The sequence below is a fragment of the Puntigrus tetrazona genome, chromosome 19, assembly GCF_018831695.1.
Source record: "Puntigrus tetrazona isolate hp1 chromosome 19, ASM1883169v1, whole genome shotgun sequence".
Taxonomy (NCBI): Eukaryota; Metazoa; Chordata; class Actinopteri; order Cypriniformes; family Cyprinidae; genus Puntigrus; species Puntigrus tetrazona.
The window spans coordinates 3,801,371-3,822,875 of NC_056717.1; the positions used below are offsets into that span (position 1 = coordinate 3,801,371).

The window sequence follows — 21,505 nt, forward strand, 5'->3', positions numbered from 1 at the left end:
AGTGGTCAGCCGCTCTCGGCTCTGGTTTACATGTTCTCCGCTGCGTTCCCGCTCCCCGTGTGAAAAGGCTTTAGGGGGCTCAATCAGTGGGACTTTGATGTCGACTGCGGCTGTAATGATTTCATATTGTTCCAGGGATTTCTCTAATCCACTACACTTTCATTAAAATCCCTCGCTCTATCCTGCCTTCTTCTGAGGGGCCTCGGACAGAATCAGGCTCCTCACGTACATCTCTCGCTCTTCTTTCTTTTTTTTTTTCGACAATCACTCCCGTTTCCGCTGCGATGTTCGTAGGGAAGTTATAACTGCAGATGCTAATTCAATTTGAGATGTTGGAAGTCGTTCCAGGCGGTGCTTTAATTCGTAAATGATGAGGTCCAGGAACAAGGACCGGTGACGTACCCGGCAGGTTACGAGGGTCACGAAACAAAAGGAAAAGAGTTCGGCGTGACACGATTTTAGCCGCTCGCTAAAAAATTGACGAAAAATCAATCGGGCTGTATAATGTATAACTACAATCAAATGACTCTAACATATTCCCTCTAGATTTCTTCTTTTCAATAATTCAACTGCATCTCTACTTTATGTTTTACATTTTTACAGTGACACCGCTGTTATTAACAAACCTTATTACCCTTAATTTTTCACAAAACATACACTGCTTTTCAAAAGTTTGAGTCAGTAAGAAATTACTACATTTATTTAGCAATTGATCAAAAGTGACGGTAAAGATTTCTATGTACTGTTCATCAAAGAACTGGGTTACATATGAAGCAGCACAGCTGTTTTCAACATCGATAATAATAATAAATCACATTTATTAAGCTGAAAATCGAAATATTAGAGTATAATGTAACACTGAAGACTGGAGCAAATTCAGCTTTTGATATAGAAATATATTAAAAATCAGTTCTTCACTACAGTTTTTGCAGTCTCGGTGATCGCAAGAGACGTTTGAATGGCGATTAAAGCATGTTTTCGAGGTGCATGAGACGAATTGCCCACAAAATAGTTCCCAGATATGACCAAAAAAATCCACCGATATTCTGTGTCTATTGGCTTGGCGCAGTGAGACTCGTTCAGCGTTCAGAGAAGACAAAAACATTGTTTCCTGATCAGATAAGAGAACGCTGCGCCTCATTATTGTTCGAATGAGTCTGTAACCGAACTAATCATGTTTATTCAGACGACTGGAGGGAGAGAAAGAGAAATCCAGAGATAGAGAGCGCAACAAAGAGCGTGAATATCAGCGCGCTGTGATATCTCATACCATCAAGAGCTGATTACAAAGACCCGCGATCAGATATAAAGATAGGAGACAAGTCAGCTTGGTTTGGCACTAGTGACTGTATTGTGTAAATCTAGTGTGAAACGAAAGATAAAGCGCCTCCCAAAATGCCATTATTACGTTATCAGATTTCATGCTTTTAAAGAGGACAAGGCTTATTACAGTACATCATACAGCTGCACCTTTCAGGCTCATTTTACTTACTCTGTGCAGTTCTGACATGTAAATAAAAGCTGTCTTTTGTGGGGTTATCCATGTTGTATTATTTTAACATAATACTGCACCGACATAACTACCTCTCATTAGATTACTGGGTCCAGCTTTATATTGTGTCCTTAATACCTGTGTACTTACACAGTAACTAGCTGTGTATATAGCGACCACACGGTGTAAGTATACATCGGTGCACAGTGTCTACAGCTGTAATGTTTGTGTAACTACACACCTTTTGGTAATGGTAAACAGCACTTTTTGGTAAAGAAAGTGTCACACTTCACATTAAGTGGACAGTTCCTATGCATATACCTTGTAATTACTCCTATGTTACACAGCAGCGGTCAGCAAGATAGGCTTTACATATAAATTGCGGTTGGTGTCCAGAATGTTACACTTTATACAAAGTGGACAGTTCCTGAGGAGTTACCATGTAAGTACACTGTTATTACAACTGTACATATCCATAAAAAACTGTTACAATTACTCTTATACATACTGTTGTTACAAAAGCACTTAGTGAAGTGAAAAAAGTGCTGTTAGCGATGTCCTGTTACACATTTGTACCTACACATACCCTTCAGTGGGTTGTTACGTGTGTGTAGTAACAGAAACATTAGAGCTATAGATACTATGCGCCAATGTATACCTACACGGTGGTTATATACTTTATACACATCTAGTTACTGTGTAACTACTTTGTTTTCCCATTTATTTACTAACATCTCTCCTGTCCCTATGACGTGAGAAATTGTGAATAAGCCTGAAAATGTTGTTTTTGCTACTGAAAACAAATAAGCAAGCCCTCCCTTGGTAACAAAAAGCAATGCAAAAGCAATGTAACGCAAATAACTAAAATACCGCAATTGGTTACTGTTCATGGATCAGCGCAATATTGTGACGCGCTGCTTTTAAACGTATCTTTCCCCAACACTGTTAAGCGAACAGTATAATAATACTCTACTCTAATGATGGCTAGTTGAAAGGTAGTTGTAAAGTTACTTATAGTTAGTATAACGTCTGAAGTGGACTATCGAAATAAACATATGCTACGATTTCTGGTTTGCGATTGGACGGCTGTCTTACTTGGGCCGTCCCATTCTTCTGCTGTCAGTGGGCTTGGCTGGACTCTCTCTTCTTGTCCGTCGCTGTCTTGTTGCTCCACCTTTAAACTTCCACCCATTTCACCTGTATGAAGACATCAAAGCTTAATGGTTTTGCGGTACAATTAACTGTAGCACAGTCAGTAAACCGAACCGCGGCAGCCACATCTGTTCGTTTTCTTTCATTTAAAACCCTTATTCCTTGTAATTCCAATGTGCAGTTTCTCATTTTGGATTCTTTCAAGTGTCTGCTGTGGGATTTTATGCTCGTTTCTTCGGAGAGAATGGAAAAGAGACGGAGAGCAAGTCCCTGGACCCACCTTGATCACAGACCGGCTGCCTGCGTTAAGCCCTGTGACGAAACTTATTGGAAATGTTTAATTACAGTGTTGGGAAAGAAATTAAGCTACAAGATGATTCCTTAATTAAGCTGTGATTAAGGATTTTCTGCCTTTGGCTCTGACACCATGGGCAAAGTGCTATTTAACACCGTCACAGGCAAGAGAAGTTAACTACAAGAACAGGCCTATTTACCTCAGATCCTCACACACACACACACACACAGGGAATCAGTCCACATCCTCTGCAGACAGGAAATTCCTTTCTAGAGACCAGAATGGATAAAACAGTGTGATCTTAAAACTCGAGCTGAATAAAAACAGGGACAGACCCAAATATTAAACCTTCTTGAAGGGACAAGACAGCCAAAATACCACTTAAAAACTGGTGTGGAAAAACCAGAGGGTTACATGTATTCAAATTTTGAGCTAAAAAAAGACAATATGTTAAAAAACGATGGATTCCTATATAATTTTGAGAAATTGACAAGCTACTTATAAGTTGTAATCCATTACTGATTCCAAATTACATGACAAAATTGTAGTTTAAGTAATCCATTAAATTAAACATTAGGTATGAGGTACTACAATGAGACTAGTTTTGGATTACTTTTGAGCTAACTTGTTTATCACTTTGATCTAAATAGGATAATCTTGTACCATACTGATATAAAAATACAAAGAGAAAGAAAAACACGCAGAATGTGCAAAATATGAATAATAACAAAATAAGAGGGATCATAAAAATGACATGCTATTTTTATTTAGGACTGTCCTGTGTAAGCTATTTCACGTAACAGATGTGTACATATACTCAACAAAGACAAAATAACAACTGAAACCAATGACTCCATTCAAAAGTTTACACACCCTTGAATCTTAATGGTACACGTACATTTCCAGGATGATCCAAGACTGTTTTTAGATTTTGTGATAGTTGTTCACGAGTCCCTTGTTGGTCCCGATCGCTTTAAATGCCTGCTGTCCTACATAAAAATCCCCCAGATCTTGCACATTTTTTGGTTTTCCAGCATATGAACGTTTTCCAAGAGTGACTATGATTTGAGATGAGATCCATCTTTTAAGGCTGAGGGTAGCAGCTATTAGAAAAGGTGAAAGCGTTCACTCATGCTCAAGAAAGCAACGCATTTCTATAAGAGCCAGGAGATGGAAACTTACGAACAGGATGTTTTTAACGATCACATTTAGGACTGCAATCTCAAACGTGCATAAATTCTTATACATTTCCCAGAAGACAAAATAAGTACGATTTACCCTGATCGTCAAATTCAAAATGTTCCCACCCCCAGCTCCCAGTGCACCGTTAACGTTTAGGACGTTCTGCAAAGGATACGCAAACTCATGAGCGCAGCTGTATTAAAAATGTATATATTAAATAATCAAATGCTGCTGTGTGGAGAATATGCGGTCATGTAATCAATAAAAAAGTAACTGTTGTCTGATTACAAGTAATGTAATTTAGTACTTAATTTTGGAATCTGATTCTCAAAGAGCCACATCTGGAAACATGCCATGTTTACAGATGCATCTAGTTGTTCTAGACTAATTAATCAACTTTACTGCCACTGCTAATGTAATTATAAATACGAAATCATAACTTTATCCATTCTGTTATTTTTGACATTTCCATTATACGGTTCGCAGATTAACTATTCTATTATATGACTTGTTATAAACCTCAACTGGAAAAACCGACGTTCTTACATATTTATTTATTCATGGCCGAGTAATTAATAAGCAATCCTACGGTCCTGAGAGCGTCTCGAAACGACCCCGCCGAGGAAATCGTAAACGGTAAATCATAACTCATTTTCATCAGGTATAGGTGTCATGATCTATACTTTTATTCTTGACATTTCCATTATACGGTTCAGAGATTCAAAAAGCAATTATGTGATGAAGTGAGAAAAGGGGGGCGAAAAAAATCAAGAAAAACAATAAATATTCAAATATTCAAAAATGCTTTTCGCCACTGCCCTTCAAAACTTAATAGGTCAAAACATGAAAAGGAATCGCCCCTCTCGCTATTCAACAAGAACAAAAGCGAACCGGCGCGCATCGTTCCGCCAAATTGGGAACAAAAAAGCGCAAGTGATTGTTCTTTTGAAGATTGCGCGCTCGCAGGCAAAGCTGGTAGTTTATGCACTTCACTTTTGCCGTCGCAAACTTTTGGACGTCGGGGATACCGAGACAGGCATTTCAAAGAGAAGATTCATCGTTTACAAATAGAAAAGCATAACGTCAGGACGCGGAGTGAATTTTAAATGGCTGGGGGGGGTCTCTGAATTATCCCGTTGTGACGGTGAGGTGTGGCCGGCAGAAACGCCTGTAATTGAATTTCAGTTCAAAGAGCTGATGCTATTAGCCTGAGTTTGATGGCGGAGGCCTGCAGCAAATACCAGCGACTCTGTTGTTATTTACTATGACCAATAACCCTGTTAGTAACATATACAGTAGGTCTTCCCTCAAAATGCCATATTTCTTCAATCTGCTCTTTCATATTCAAATTCAATTTCAGCACAAAACCAAACACTGCTTTGAGCGAAAGGCGCCGCGGTGGGAAGGTGGGGAAAGATTGCGGGCTCTGGAAAAGGTCTGATACTTCGAACATTTATAGAGCATTGTGAAACACAATGGAAAATACACAACCCTCTATAGGATAACGGTACGGAGGTGTTTGTTTGTGTACTAAAACAAGTCCATATGTGATTAAAAAGGGGGAAATTTACGCCAGCTGATTATTAACGCACTTATAAAACGGTCCCCGATTCTGATCGGTTAAGTCTCGTTCGAAATACTCTACAAATGTATTTGTTTTCGTCTGTGTGTTGCTCGGCAACCACTGCGTTCCAACCACAACCGTTTTGAGGGACTGCATTGTTCGGCGGGAGAATATAATTTTTTTATTAATGCCGTTACACTTTATTTGCCCTGTTTGGGAATCAGTTCCCGCGATTCCCAATCGATTTTCAAGCAGATACATATTTTCTCAGGTAATCTTTGAGCTCACCGTTGCTCAAGTGATCTCCGTCCTTAGAGACGGCGTTCTCTGGGTCAGAGTAGTAAAGCGGGTCGTCCTCCACAGACCCGTCTTCTTCTTTCAACATCTCTTTCTTCTCTGTCTCCTCGGAGTCCATCTCAAGCCCATTTTCAAACACTCCTGTCGAAAAAAAACAAGCACACAGCATTAGCTTCGGAAGACTGGAAAGTGAACTCACCTTTGCCTTCATACCCATACCCTTTTAAAAAGAGTACAGTGCGGAAATAATATACTTAAATGTGTACTAAATGTATTGGTTTTAAGTGCATAAGATTAATTAATAGCCTAGATTTATATGCATATATTTAAGCTTCTCACCCACTTAAGTAGGACATTTGATAATTACTTCTATTGTCTTTGAAATGTGGTTAAAGTTACTACTGAAAGCATTTATGGTAAACTTAAATATACCCTAATTTCATTCCTATTGAAACTTTATGTATTTAAATAAGTATTTAAACAATGATTTAAAATGTACTTCAAAATGATGTTTGATGTTATAAAAACGATGGACGAGAGAGCGCTTAAGTGGCATTTTAACGCATTAGTATTACATCACCCGCAAGTAGAGATTATAAGTGCACATTTAATACAATTAAGCGCATTCTCGGCCACTGTTGAATATTTTCAAATATTAAAACTGACCATTTCTGAAAGATGTAAATGTGTATGGTGGGATGCTTAACCTGGCACAAATCAAAGTAAACCTAATGTTTAGAAAAGTAAAAGCACATCTCTCATCGCCAAGCCATGCAACACCTTGTCCATCAAGTCATATACCGCCATGCACCTCGCAATCTACCACTGTATATCTGTTCGCTAATGTTTCTGTACCTTCCACAACTATAAACGAACGCGACTGCAAAGTGTTCGAGCGAAGCCAACGCAGGAACAGATCCAAAGCCTAAGGTTACGTCTGCTCCGAGATAACTTGTTCACGCAAGCAGCAGCATTGAAGGTAGACATAGCACACTTTCTTATTAATTTGCCTTATCAGTGGGTACAATGTTGATTTTTCATTTGCTTGCCATGCCTTTGGGTGGTACACCCGTGCAATCACAAAGTTCATTTTTCTCTGTTTGATTAATTTCTTTCCTCTGTCAAAAACACACACACACACACACACACACACACACACACACACTAGCTACGTTCTATCAAGAGAGTCCTTTTCCCTTCCAGCTGTACATGTACTTTGATATTTGCATATTAATGTTTTTCTTCAATCAGGGGGCATGGAGGAATAGCACCCACCTGAACGAAATTAAACAGACGCGTTTCACCTTTGATATTAAAAATATTCGACTTTTTTTATGTTTATAGGGCTGAAAACTGTAAGGATGGATGCAACCCAAAGTCTCCGAAAGTGAACCAAACCTGTGGAGATGAATAAAACATGTCTGTTTTCACGCTACACATAGCTAACCGTTTTTATTCGGTCGAGGTATGCGTGTGTTGGTGTGATCTGGGTGAGTAAACTCTTTCTTTTCATTAAGTTTATGAATGGGCTCTTTGTAGGAGGGCAGCTTGAAAGGAACAAAGACCCAGCAAGGGCAGAGTTTGATCCACATTTGATCTCGTAGCAAAGACAGAAACGTCCAGGCTGCAGCTCACGACAGCATTACTCCTCCACAGCTCGGCAAGACTTGACGGAGAGCTCGCTTGAGTATACATTTTTTATATAAACACATTTCATTCCTAGTATAAATGATTGTAGATGGCAGCTCAGATTATTTAGTCTTGGAACGACTTCAGAGAAATGAAATGTTTGAGTTCATATTGAAATCCTTTGATTGCTGACTGTAGTATCTTGGCAAATCTTTAGCAGAGCTCAAGGATAAACTCTAGACACTAAATAAGTGTTAACCCTTACTGAGCTGTAAAATGACCAGTAACTTTACTATGATATGCAGTGCATTATGGGTAATTTCAGTGACCTTGCTTAAAAATTACACTAACGTTTCATAAATTGATCACTTCAACTTATATTAACTTAAATTTCTTGCTTAATTCAGTGTTACTTTTATGAGACAGACAGATAGATAGATAGATAGATAGATAGATAGATAGATAGATAGATAGATAGATAGATAGATAGATAGATAGATAGATGGTTAAAATCTTCCATGCTCTCATTATTTCATTATTAATATCAATAAAAATCTAAATTTCTAAATTGAGAGAGCTAATTAATCTTGCAATAATTCAGGCACGATATTCAACAAATAATCGAGTTGAGCAGGACTTTTTCATTTCATCCTTTAAGAATGGACTGGATGACCAAAACAGGCTTCAAAAAGAGGAGCTGAAAAAAAGAGGGCTGGATGACATCAGCGAAAAAGTGGGCAGACTGGAGGAATGTTTTTTTTTTTTTAAAGAACATGCGCTGATAAACTGCACAAAAAAAATGTGACTGCGAAGAAAAATGCAGACAGTAAATAAGGTCCATTTTCACATGGACAAAAAGGTCACCAAGTTAGCTCAGACGTCGTTTGCAAACAGTGCCTAACCTGCTTCCGGGCAGAACACACTCCAGCTAGAACACACACACAAAGCAGAAGACACACGAAGTGAAATATGCAAGTATGCGGGCATGATCTGAGTGACTGCTAATTTCATGCTTGGATTTGCCGCTCGCCTGCGATGTTGGAGGCGTGTGTTTGCATGGTGATAGCGGCCCGGCTCGGTATCAGCTGGCTTCAGTGTAGAGCCATGCTGCCCCGTCGCACACCGCAGCCAAAGCAGGACGCTCTCCAGCGCTCTAATTACACCTGAGCTAATTCAATCTGACAGCACCGAGCCGCATGGAAATCAGCCTTCTTTTCCCCGCCATTCCAGCCTGCTCCTTCTTTTCTGCTCTTTTTACAGTAGAGTTTGTACATCTGACCAACGACTGATGAGCGGGAAGGGCATCCTACCAATTATTTTAGAAATGCAGAATGCATACAGTGCACAAGATGCAAATGTTCTCTGTGCAGAGAATACGACTGAATTTGTTTGACAGAATATGCTGTAGTATACAGAATACTGCAGAGAATATTATATCCCACAGTGCAATGTGCTCAACTTTACCATGCATTTCCAGTTTGATGGATAATGAAATGAACATAATATCTTTTTTTTTTTTTTTTTTAATTTGAACACTTTATTTGACTAGTACTGAATAGATACAAAATAGAGCAATAAATTGGAGTTAGAATGACCCCAAAATTCAATATATGGTACAAATATGTCCTAATATGCCTGTGTTTGTCATATTTGTATATGATCGAGTGTGCTGTTTGCACAAATATCACATATCTGCAAATATGATACTGATTTTATACAGTTAATATTGCGACTTACATTTTAGACCATACTGTCAGAATTGTCAGAATTTCTTTTTGAAAAAGTCACTGATTTCAAGATCATTCGTGAAGACAATCGATTGTTTTGTTCCAGAATAAATCTAACGAATCAATAATTCAGTTATCGATTCACAGACAGTCACTTGCTTCATTTCTAAAATAATCTGGATGAATCTGTGATTCCATTCACAAAACTTGCAAATCAATGAACAAATCAATGATTCAGTGATCTGCTCAAAAAGACAATCACTCCTAAATTAATCAGCATATTTTGAAATTAATCAGTGATTCGAATACATAACTATGAAGTCACTTGTTTTTTTCCTGGATGAATCTGCTTTTTTGAGTGAATCAATGATTCAATCAGACAGGCACGTCCCTCATTCCCAAATGAATGTGTGTTTTTGAACAAATCAGTGATTCAATGATCTACTCATATTCAATAATCTATTGTTCCTGAATGAATCTGTTTGTGAATGGCATTCATAAAAACAGTCACTTGCTTTTTTCTTGAATATATTTCGATTTAATGATCTATTCACAAGACAGTCACTTGCAATTTACATTTTTGAATGAATCAGTGATTTAAAGCTTCATTCATAAAGACAGTCACTTGCTTTGGTCCTAAATCAATCTGTTTTTGAATGAATCAATGATTCAATGATCCATTCATAAAAGCAGTTACTTGCTACATTCCTGAATGAATTAGCTGTTCAAAAGAATTGTCTGAATAATACATTCTGGTGTTTTTGTCAATATTACACACAGGTATTGCAAACATGTGCAGAAACTGCCCTCCTAAACTGACCGCCCTGATTCAATTCCGTTTTAAAAACTATTTTCTTTGCTATAAAAACAAAGCAACACAAAAACCAAGATTCCCAAACGGAGTCATTTTTCCTCCTGTTTCTCTGTGTGAATGTCAGATTTGGATTCCTCTTTCTAAACCTCGGCACAACATCAAACAAACAGCTGTGGCAGCCTGGCAGCGTATCACATGGCCGATCACCCCAGTGCCATAACATCTCAGTCGTTCTGCTGGGCTGTACCCAAGAGTAGATGGGCCAGAGAGATCGGAGAGATCAGGAGAAAGGGACAGAGGCTTCTGGAGAGGTGTGGGCCAAGAGCGTTTGCTAAAGTGTTTCAGGGCCTATATAAGAATATATACCGCACCTGCAGATCATGTTTAATTTGAAATAATCAAATAATCAAATAATAAATAAAGGGATAAAAATAAAGGGTAAATAATCATAATAGTTCATGTGCTTTAAAGAAGTACTCTTGTGTAAATTAAAGCACATGTGATCATCATTTAAACTAGTATTTTTGACATTTCGTTTAAAGTTATATTGTTCGAAATGTGCCAAACTGCAACTTCGTCATAAGGTGAAATGACAAATATAATTAAATGCATGGCATACACATTTCAAAGGAAATTACATGCTTGTCATTACACTCAGAAGTGCACTTACACTATATGTTAACAAACGTTATATAGATTTAAAGATAAGCCTATTCAGTGGGTTTAAAAGCACTCTTGAAATGCAAACATCTTCACGCAAGTGTGTTTTATTAAGGGTAGTGTTCGTGTAACTGTGTTTTTGCTTTTTAGCACCTAAAGCTAAGCATATAATATTCTCTGTACAGCTCTCCAAGCATCTCAGTGATACATCTCTGTTTGCGCTGTGATGTTTGTGGAGAACGAAAAACCATGCATGACTAATCAGACATACAATAGAAACCTTTTTCGTTTCACATACAGAAGCCCATCACCGTGCTCCCATAATCCTCACACACACGATCAGTGTTTCCCACGAACAGCCTTTTAAATGAGATTAGATGAATGATTACACAGCCTGGAATCATGAATAACGTTCAGACCTCATCCGAGTACCGGTATTTAAGAAAGAGTGCTATTTAACAACGGCTCTTATGAGAGCTTACATCCTGTCAGAGAAATGACCTACAACCGCCTTGTCTGGAAAAAACCCAAAAACAATCTACTGGCTAAAGATCTGAATTATCTGCTCACAATGAGCGAAGGCCAACAAGAAATCAAACCACCATTACATGATCAATTACATTTATCAGAGCAAAGTCTCCATTATCCAGAACAAAACCCATTTTGAGAAAAAGGTCTTTAAAAATATGCATTACAATTAAAATATTGACATGAATAGAGATGTTTTCTTTCCACTAGTCTGACAAAAAAACACTTCATGAAAAACCAAAAAGCCTAAAATCTCAAACTTGACAGATGCATGAAAAAACTCCCCACAGTCTGTGAGAATCAACTGAGATATTAAAGCGATCTCCTCTTTTATTTTTCTGTTCCGCGATCCTCGTATTCTTGGCAGAGAAAGCCTTTCCAAACAAGCAACACACTGTATCATTTTCTGACAAATCCCTGATATAAACACAAACTAATAATTAAGCTTTACAGTATTCCAGTATCCTGGGAGCGCGAAGGTAATTAAAGAACTTAAAGGCTGTCATTTGATATCAACAGCTTTGCAGACTCAACCCCAAAAGCACTTTGAATTATGAACTTTTAAGCGCAGTTCGCAAAAGATGCTCACACAAACTTCAGCTATCACCTATTAGTGCCCCGGATTTGTGCCATTAGCGATTTTCCACTCCGCATTTAAAAGCGTGCCATCACATTTGCTGTGGAGGTGCTGAAGTTAAAATTAGACCGCCGAGCTCTCTAATCCCAACAAACACCGTTTACTGAGGCTCCAGCGGCACTGTACAAGCGCACATATCTGGCTTTTCACATTACTCGTTCATGAAGCATTTCATAAGACAACATCTCATGTTCAGCGTCTTGGTTTAGATCGCACACCGATCGAAAAAAACTACGTCCAACCGAGCTCCTCCGCTCTTCTCGTCGCGCGCTTCTGCCTCTTTAAATTCGTGAGTGATATTTCGGCCGCATGAGAGGAACGAAATCTCAGAACCAAGTCTAAACAGTCAACGAGGGCAGACATCCTTCATTTGCACAAAAAAAAGAGAATGTGCTTCGAGCCATTAGCGAAAGAAAGTTCAAAAATCCATAATTGGCCAAGAAATCCCGTTCCTCTTTCAACGAAACGAAAATATCGAATGAAAAAACTCTATCGAAGCCAATGACTAGTATGTATACGATACATCGCACTTCTTGATTTAAAGGTTGAGTAAAAAGCATACGCCGCTGACGACACACCCAAGGGCGCTACCAAGATGGCCGCCAAGTGCACCGACGTGTCCAGAAGGGACCCGGAAGGACGAGCTCTTTAACCGATCTTCGGCACAAACACTCTAATTGAGCCGTCTTTTTGTTCCCGTTGAAAACAAGCACCAGTTTGTGCATCTGACAACAGTTATTGATTTAACATCATTGAACTCTAAAGGCTCAATGAAGGTGAGGAGAATAAAAGTGGCGTGTTCCCCGAGAGCCGCTGGACCTCACTGATAGGACATCTAGCACAGCAGGGGCATCAATGATTAAGGCTCGTCAAATAAACATCTCGCTTATCTTGTTTTTGCCATTGATTCTGTCGGCCTCTTTTAGAGCTACTGGTCCCATAGCTGGCCTACAGACGCGCTTTAAGGACAGTCTTTTGTACATTTGTGTTATAGCGCTTTTTTGTTTGCTCGTATTTTGTGTTGGTTGACTGATACGGACGTTCGACTAACTGACGAAGCCGGTATACAATTCTACATAAGAAGAGTTTATTTGCAAAAAGATAACTTTTACATAAAAATCTGTTTTTTTAACGTTATGTTTATATTGTGTTTTTTGCATTTATTATTTTCGACTAGTCAAAATAACCCAGCTCCAGTTTGATTTGGCTGATTAATCGGAAATCGCAATTTAAAAAAACATTTTTTTTTTATTGTTAAAATTTGTTTTTGCGAATGAATCCCTCATATGTACGATTATACTTTTATCCGAAAACAATGCATTAAAATAAAGATATTTAGAACTGCAGAAATGATTCCGTTTTAATAAATTATTCTGAGCTTTCTAATCGTCAAATAATCATGAGAATAACATTTTACACGTAAATATGAAGCAGCAAATCAGCATATATATGATTTCTGAAAAATCATGTGATACTAAAGACTGGAGTGATGTTTTTTTTGTATTTTAAATTGTAATAATATTTGAAAATATGACTGTTTTAGAGAATATTAGAGACTAATGTTTCAAAAGCATAAAAAAAAGTAATAATTGCATACGATTATCTATCTGTCTATCTATGTTTCATCTATCTATCTCTGTTTGTGCATGCATCGAATATTCTCTTTTAATATAGTTTTTTATGTGTATATCATTCTGCATTCGAACTACCTTTTTCAGCAATAAACCAGTCAAGGGTGTGCATTACAATAATTTGACCTCTTACCTTTTACAGTAACGCACAGCCCCTCGTGGCTCGTTGCTTTCGACCAGAATACAGGTGTTATAATGAGCGAGTTGTGGATGTGTCGTGTGTAACCAAACAAAGACAAACAGTAGCTGCATTCCTAAAGAGTTGGGACGTCTCCCGTGCAGCGTTCCTGGAGAAGGGTTCCTGTCCTCCTCCTCCTGCAGCCTGTGAGCCGCAGCACTTCATAGCTCATTAGTGCTGAACAGATGCTGGGGAGAAAGTTGGCACGCAATAAGCCCTCTCTTCATATTGCACTGATCTGTGAGAGATAGCTCGCGACTGAGGGATGCCTCACGCTGACAGTTGGCAGATGAAGTTAATCAAAACGGATTAAAAAAAGAATAAAGGAGAGGCAACAAATCTGACATCCTTGATAGGGTATAATAATGAAATAAATTATCATATTCTGACAGCACAAAGTTAGCGCCGACAACCACGAATGACAGCCTCCAAATAAATAATTGAAGCATTGTGAACAATGAGAGCAAGATGACAGTTCTCCGCTGCGAGGGCTGAAACTAGCGACAAAACGTCATTAGCAGTTACACAATATTGAAACCGAAGCATACACTGTAAAAAAAAGAAAAGACGTTAAAAAACCGGCAGCTGTGTTACTGTAAAAATACAGTAATTTTAGGTTTTACAGTTTTAAGTTCAATTTACAGTTAAATACCGTAATTTCGTTAATATACCAGCCTATTCAAGTACTGGAATCTGATAACCACCGAACGCAGGTGGCGATGAGAAAGTCACACGAAGAAACAAAGCCCAAAGCCCAGCTTTTAAATAGCAACATATGTAGAAGGAGCTCAGTGACATTCACACAAACACTAAACACCATCATGGTGAGACTCATTAAACTGAAATATCTAATAAACATTAACTTAACAACATTAGACGTAACATACAACCCTAATAAACATAAATGATAAGAAAAACTTATTTCAAAGAAAAACCATGCAGGGAAATCTGAAAAAAAAAATTTAATTCAAAAAAATAAAATACAATAAATAAATAAATAAAATATATATATATATATATATATATATATATATATATATATATATATATATATATATATATATATATATATATATATTTATTTATTTTTTTTTTTTTTTTTTTAAAGAAAATAAGTTGATCAATCAAAAAGAATTTAGATGTTATTTTTAAGACAACATGGTTTTGTTCCACTTCAGATGTTGACTAGTACATATACATATATATATATATATATATATATATATATATATATATATATATATATATATATATATAAATAAAAAGGTCTTTTTTTGTTGACAGATTAAAGTGATGCAGAGTTACATTAAAGACAAGACACTCTTAATCTGCAGTCTGGAAACTTTAAACAAAGTCATTCAAAGACAGAACGCAAGTATTTGATAGAGTTGTGTAATATATCCATATATCCTGTGTAACATAGCGTGTACATAAATTCTCGCCCACACACACCATAATTCCCAATCCTGTGAATAAGTCATCATTTAAAAAAATCCTCAGCGCATCTACAGCCTCTTTTTTTCCTCAGACAAAAACTTACAAAAGCTGTCGCCGGGGGAACTACCTTTTCAAAAGCTACACCTCTGCACCATATATATGCCTAAAGGCTGCAAATGAGTGCTACGAACGCTCGTGCTAGCATCTGAACGGTACATGTCTAAACGTACCGTTCACCACAGCTTTCGTCCCGCTCTTCCCAACAGTGCGACGACCGACCCACAGACAACGGACGCGAATTACGTTTCATCTTACGACAGAAACAGCCGGTGGACGACTCGTACCGCTCTCGCTGTCGTTTACTTGCGCCGGCCAATAATTCGCCCGAACGTACACGCGATGGGCCGCGCGGGTGATAAGGGGTTGAGATGAACAGCTGGTAGCAGCCTGCGCTGGAGATGCTGAGCTGATAGCGCTGACGTCTACTCTCCCACCAAGACACCTTGGCCATCCAATCTCCCTCGCCATCGAACTCTTATTACAATAAACCCCTAAACACCAGCCCCGGGGAGGAGCGGGGAACGGTGGGGGTGGGAGATGACCCCGAATGCCCTTTTATCTCTCCATAAGGAGAGAGACAGATCCTTCAATGGGGCTAAAATAGTGTGAGAAGAGAAAATACATAATTTATCACCATATTATCGGAATATCCAGGCGGGCTAATAAAGAGAGCGCGGACTGACTATTCCTTGTCTTATCACGCGAAGTGGAGGATGGGGGAGGGATTATCAGGCTGGAACAGACTGCCGGCCTGGAATTCTAATGGTAATAATGGGGTCTCTGATGGTATATCTTCCCCGGCTTATCAAGCCCATTATCTGCCCTTATCGCCACAGTCATCGGGGCAAATTAATGGAGCTCTTTCAGTGCTCTCGCTTTATCTGCCTCACAGAGGGCACACCAGAGAATGGAATAGGCAAAATATGAAAATCCAGGGTGAATCGCCGGGGTTCAGATAACAGGGCAAACTCTGTTCAATTGGGAACAAAATGTAGCCATAAAAAAAAAAAAAAGAGAAGGGAGAGGAGCGTGTCTACCCATAACAACCTCTTTGTCCTTTGCTGTGAAGCAGGTGGCCGGATCTTTACAGGTGCTCCAGCCTACAGCCATCTCAAGAAGACTCCGCTGCCTGCTAGTGTTTCAAATCGCTCCTGAAATACGTGGGACACGTCTGCGGATTGAGATATCACTACAACTGCCTTCTGTACAACGCAGACCTTGAAAAGCAGAAAACAGACACGATGAGAGCCGATGCAGGCTAAGCGGACGGTCTCCATCACTCGCAGAAACTCCAGAGCAACAAAACGAGGCGTTTCGGAGAGCTGCCCTCGCGCTGCCCTTTTAAAAAATAAAAGACATTTCGCACAAGCGTGGACCGAAGCGCTCCTCTGTAGTTCTGAGACGAGTGAACGCATGCTTCGAGATGCTTTGCGATGTTTGCCTTGTTTAAAAAAAAAAAAAAAAAAAAAAAGGAGCCTATTAGTATTTTTTACAGGTTATATATCTTACGTCGTAATGCGTTTTAAAAGCGATTCGTTTTAAAAAAAAATGCATGAAATAAAAATGACTATATTTATTCAAAGCGCTGGATAAAAAGTCGCAAAAGCCATAATGCGCATGCTTCTGATAAACTGCATGCAGCCATTCAGACACATCAATAGTTCACAACTTTCCACAGATCTCAATTCTATTTTATACGCTAAATAAAAGAAGAATAGCAATTAATGCACAAGTCTGATAAACGCATCAAACTATAAAAGATGAAAGAGCCTCTAGCCATCGATGTATATAGCCTATGAAATCAACTTAAGCTGAACCTATAACTGCTAAAAACACTGTACAAGTATTTTAAACACGCTGTGCTGTCATCTGAAACAATGCACGAGTCAAATCCGCGTTGGCAAACTCACGTTTGAATTGCTTGGGGTTGCTCTGTTTCCTCCGGGACATTCCTGCTCCGCGCGCTGGACTCGAGATTAAAAAACGATACCGCGATTCATCCAAACCCAGATAAACGCGCTGCGTGTGAGGCTCGGGCGCGTTCGGGCGTGCGTCCGCTTCCAGGTCCGGTCGTGCAGAGGGTTAGGTTGTGCCGTGATCCGGGCGCGCACTGACAGCGCAGATGAGCGCGTGTTGTGCTTTTGTTGCAGGAGGTTTGAGCGCAGCGGTGCGCCGTAGAGCTGCAGCGGCTCTCACACACTCCACACACACACACACACACACACACACACACGCATTCGACGCACTCCAGTGCTCACGAGCCGTCTGCCCTGTGCCCTCGGGACGTCCAGCCGCGGTGAAACATATGTAACTCCTCGGATTAGTATGAGTTTTGTTTTTGTTAGTTTGCTCTTGCCCTCTTAATTACAGCTAGCGTTTATTGTTTTGTTTATCATAGTAGCTGGAAATCTTAAAATGCAAATATTAGTATGCATACTTCCATACTATTATTATGCATGTCTTCTTCTGAGTTTATGTAATGCCAAAGACTGCTCTCACAGACTCATCTATAGGGTCCTGCAAAGCCTGACTTCAATAGGCTGCTCAACCATCACTTTGACTTGTCCTTGATTTAACAGTTTACAAAGAAATATAGCTATTTTACGTAAAATACGAACACGGCATGCCGAAATTACACATGCAATATGTGAAATGTGCATCCCGTTTGACCAAAATAGCATGCAATGAGCAGCGTGCAAGTGTTCTGTTCTAAATGCACCGCCATTTGGACCCGGTTTTGATGCAGTCTGATTCAGAAAGGAATGAATGTAGCTCCAGTTCAGTTTAACAATACTTTTTAAGAGCCCTTTTAGCCTTCAGGACAGTAAAGAACAGCAGGAAAAGGAAGTGGGGGAGAAAGCAGATATACTCGACAGAAGCAGGACTCAAATCTTTAAGCGTGTCGTAATCATGTGCCAACCACTGCGTGACTTCAGCCGCAACATGCAGCTTTGGCTTCGACCTTTGTATTCGTTCAGATCCAAAACACGGATCTGCTCAAAAAAAATCGCGTGCAATGGGGCTGAATTCATGTTAATCTGTTATGAGATGGACATGTTTTCCGAATAAGCGCACTTTAAGTAGACCATTAAGACACTTCCATGCACCCTTTAGGGTTAAATAAAGTACAACTGTGTACCTTTTAAAGGAGTACTGTCCCAGCTAGTGCGTGTACTTGTATTCGTGAGCATTGCAAAACTCTTTTGGTGCTGTCGAGGTGGGATACGGTTAAAGGAATAGTTCACCCAAAAAGTCTGTCTTCATTTACTCACCCTCAAGTAGTTCCAAACCTGTACGAATTTCACAAAGGAATATATTTTGAAGAACCAGGCTGTTTTCGTAGTATTTCGTTTCCTGTCAACGGTGACCCAAAACGGCCTGGCTACAAGCTTTCCCACGAAACATCTTGCGTTGTGTATACATGGATCCGGAACTACTTGAGAGCGAGTGAAGGATGACAGAATTAACAATTTTGGATGAACAGTTCCTTTAAGGCTGAGACAGGTTCGGTGGAATGGTGCAGGAATTACAATACCTGATGCAAAAACATGCACAAAATGAATAACTTAATATAAGTACGATAAAAAGTGGAACCTTTTGAACTTTTTGTGTAATGGAAAAGTTATGCAAGCGCTTCAAGGAATCATCAGTGCCAACAAGGACCTTTTCTGTAGGTGTATGCACGCTGAATTCCTCCATAGCCAGAAGACATTTCTTAAAAACCGAAGTGTGTCACCAAAACAGTCCCATGCGGTCTTGTTTGTAATTTGATGCATTTTCAGGCTACAGATGCTGAGATTGAGCAGGACGGGAATCATGTCTTCAATCTAAGGCTCGACTAAAGGATTTGCCCCTCTCTTTTTATGGGAGATATCAATAGAGAATTGAGTTCCATTGAGACGCGGGAGCGAGCGTGATAAGGACGGGGGCGCGCCGGAGATGGATTAATTATGAGCGAGCATAGAAAGCAGGCTTATCATCACTTAGCACAGGAGACAGGCTCACACGATCACAGAGCACGGATAAGACGGGAACAATGCCATGCTACCTTACAAGCCATCGCCTTACTTTTTTATAATTAAAAACTAACATGCAATTATGTCGTATCTTGCTCAACCGAGAGGGCGATGTAAATAACTGTGCTGTGAAATTACGGCAGGGGGAAAGACGGTCTTTATAAAACACAGAGGACCGAATGACCTCTGTGAAACAGAAGATACTGAACGGGTGAAAGTGCATCACAGACACTTAACTCCTAAAACTAAAGCTTTTCTTCGGTGGCTCTTTTATAATAGGCTCCTGTCAAGCGTCAGTCGCTCTAGGGTGTTTTTGTTAGGCTCTTTAGAGGGTCGATGCTGTATTCTTCAAATCAAACCATTTATCTGATTATTTAAAGCTCAAACGCATGTGTTCTTGAGGAAACCTGCTTTTCAAACAGCTTTAAAACTCTTAAATATGCTTAAACTTTTATTTTATTGGTTTTCCTATAGGTATTGTGGGTCATGAGTATGTTTCTTAACATACTTTGTTCAATAATAAGAAAAAAAAAAGTCAGATGAAAAATACATTTTAAATTACTTCTATGCACTTTTTAAATAAAGCACATTTGCATTGTGTTTTAATATTTTTTGTGCTTTAATGTGCACTTGGTTAATTTTAAGCGTTATTCTTATTTCATATTTAGCATTAATATATTTAAAACGTAACATACACGTTTCAACAGAAAATACGCTGAAGAATATTCCAATTTCTCATAAGTACTTCAACAGTTTATTTTAACCATATTTAAGTAATTATAAAAGTATTAGATGGTGTTTAAGTCCTTATTAAATGGTCCAAAAAGCACTTTAAAATTTAATCTAAATGGAAACTATAATACATTTCATTTTAACATACAATTAAGTGTCCTAAGATAATATATTCATTCACGATTATGTGTAAAATTGTAAAGTGTACTATATCTGTAATAAGTTCTCTCAATGTCTCAATAAACCTCGGTAAAACACATCTTCTGTTTTGCTGTTTATGTTCTAAATGAAGGCTGAGGATGAGTTCGTTCATCTAATCTCGTCAAATGCAACAGCGCCATGACAGTTCAGCTCCGCCTTTATTCATAAATGTATAACAAATGCATTATTAAGCAGTTCAAGGAGACTTTAACGCTCAAGCCGAAGCGCTCTATTTCCACCAGCAAGCCAGATCTGTTAACCTTCGTTATATTCAGGGATTTATGAGAAGGTATGAACTTCTACTCCCTTTCGGCTTCGTTTACAAGAGTCGAAGGGCTTAAATCTTTGACGCATTCATTATTCGAAATGGCACAGGCCTATTTTTAAGATTCTGAAAGTCTAGAAATAGAGGTGTTTGGTGCACGACCACGTTCACTAGCCATTTACGTTGTCACGAAAAGGAGAACACAAGGGTCAAAGTTAAGCATCCGTGATGGTTTGGATGCAACGTCGCATGCTAAACGGTTAAAAGGCTCTTAACTATCCGACAAATCGGTCTGAGATCTTTTCTCGAGGAGCTGTAGCGGCCGGCACAGTTCTGGCTTCTGTCATCCGGTTTTGCTGCGTGCATCTCCATGCATTTTTCCCCATCTCTTGGGGAAGATTGACTCGAGCAGGCACAATTAAGGCATAATTCATCCAGTTACTTTATCTGGCTTGTCTGAAGCCCTCAACTCCTTGCACCTAGCTTCCATCACCTTCACATTTCTGAAGACCATTAAAAGGATATCTGATAGAATTATAGTGTGAAATGGGGTAGGGTGAAGCCTGCGTAATGGGTTTTGCATATGTTTTCGCCTCTGGCGTGAGATATATTTGAAGTTCATTTTTAGTTCATTTGATAAAATAAATTGGCAAAACATCATCCCCGCCAACCTTTTACCCACCTGTGTGCCATCCATAAAGAGGGAAAAAATGCATCTAAAACGACCAAATCTGACTGAAATAACTCAACTCCTGCGAGCCTTCTTCAACTCCCCCAAAAAACAAAGCAGAAGATTATATTTACAGTAAGGCAAACGCATTTAGTTTGATGTATTTGTCTCTATTGCTCCAACATTGTCTGCGAGGGATATTTGGTAGACAATGTTATCCTTTCCTTCGAATTGAAGGCATATTATGTGAACATATGGGTCTTTGGTGATAAGCCGCGAATGGCAAAAGCTGCTTCCTACTACCTCTGATGTTTACTTCTGTGGTCTTACCACATTTA

The 21,505-nt window shown here is 39.0% G+C and overlaps 1 protein-coding gene across 2 annotated transcripts in view; it reads right to left on the reverse strand.

The window, feature by feature from the left end:
• zfpm2b (zinc finger protein, FOG family member 2b) overlaps positions 1 to 17,486 on the reverse strand; it is a 49,320-nt gene extending 31,834 nt beyond the window's left edge. For both annotated transcript variants that reach the window (XM_043218503.1, XM_043218502.1), the window contains exons 1-3: positions 17,194 to 17,486; positions 5,974 to 6,123; positions 2,588 to 2,689 (exon numbers count right to left, since the gene is read on the reverse strand). In XM_043218503.1, the coding sequence (XP_043074438.1) occupies positions 2,588 to 2,689; positions 5,974 to 6,123; positions 17,194 to 17,233 (292 nt within the window). In that variant the 5' untranslated portion in view covers positions 17,234 to 17,486. The remainder of the gene's footprint in view (positions 1 to 2,587; positions 2,690 to 5,973; positions 6,124 to 17,193) is intronic.
• Between the last annotated feature and the right edge of the window lie 4,019 nt (positions 17,487 to 21,505).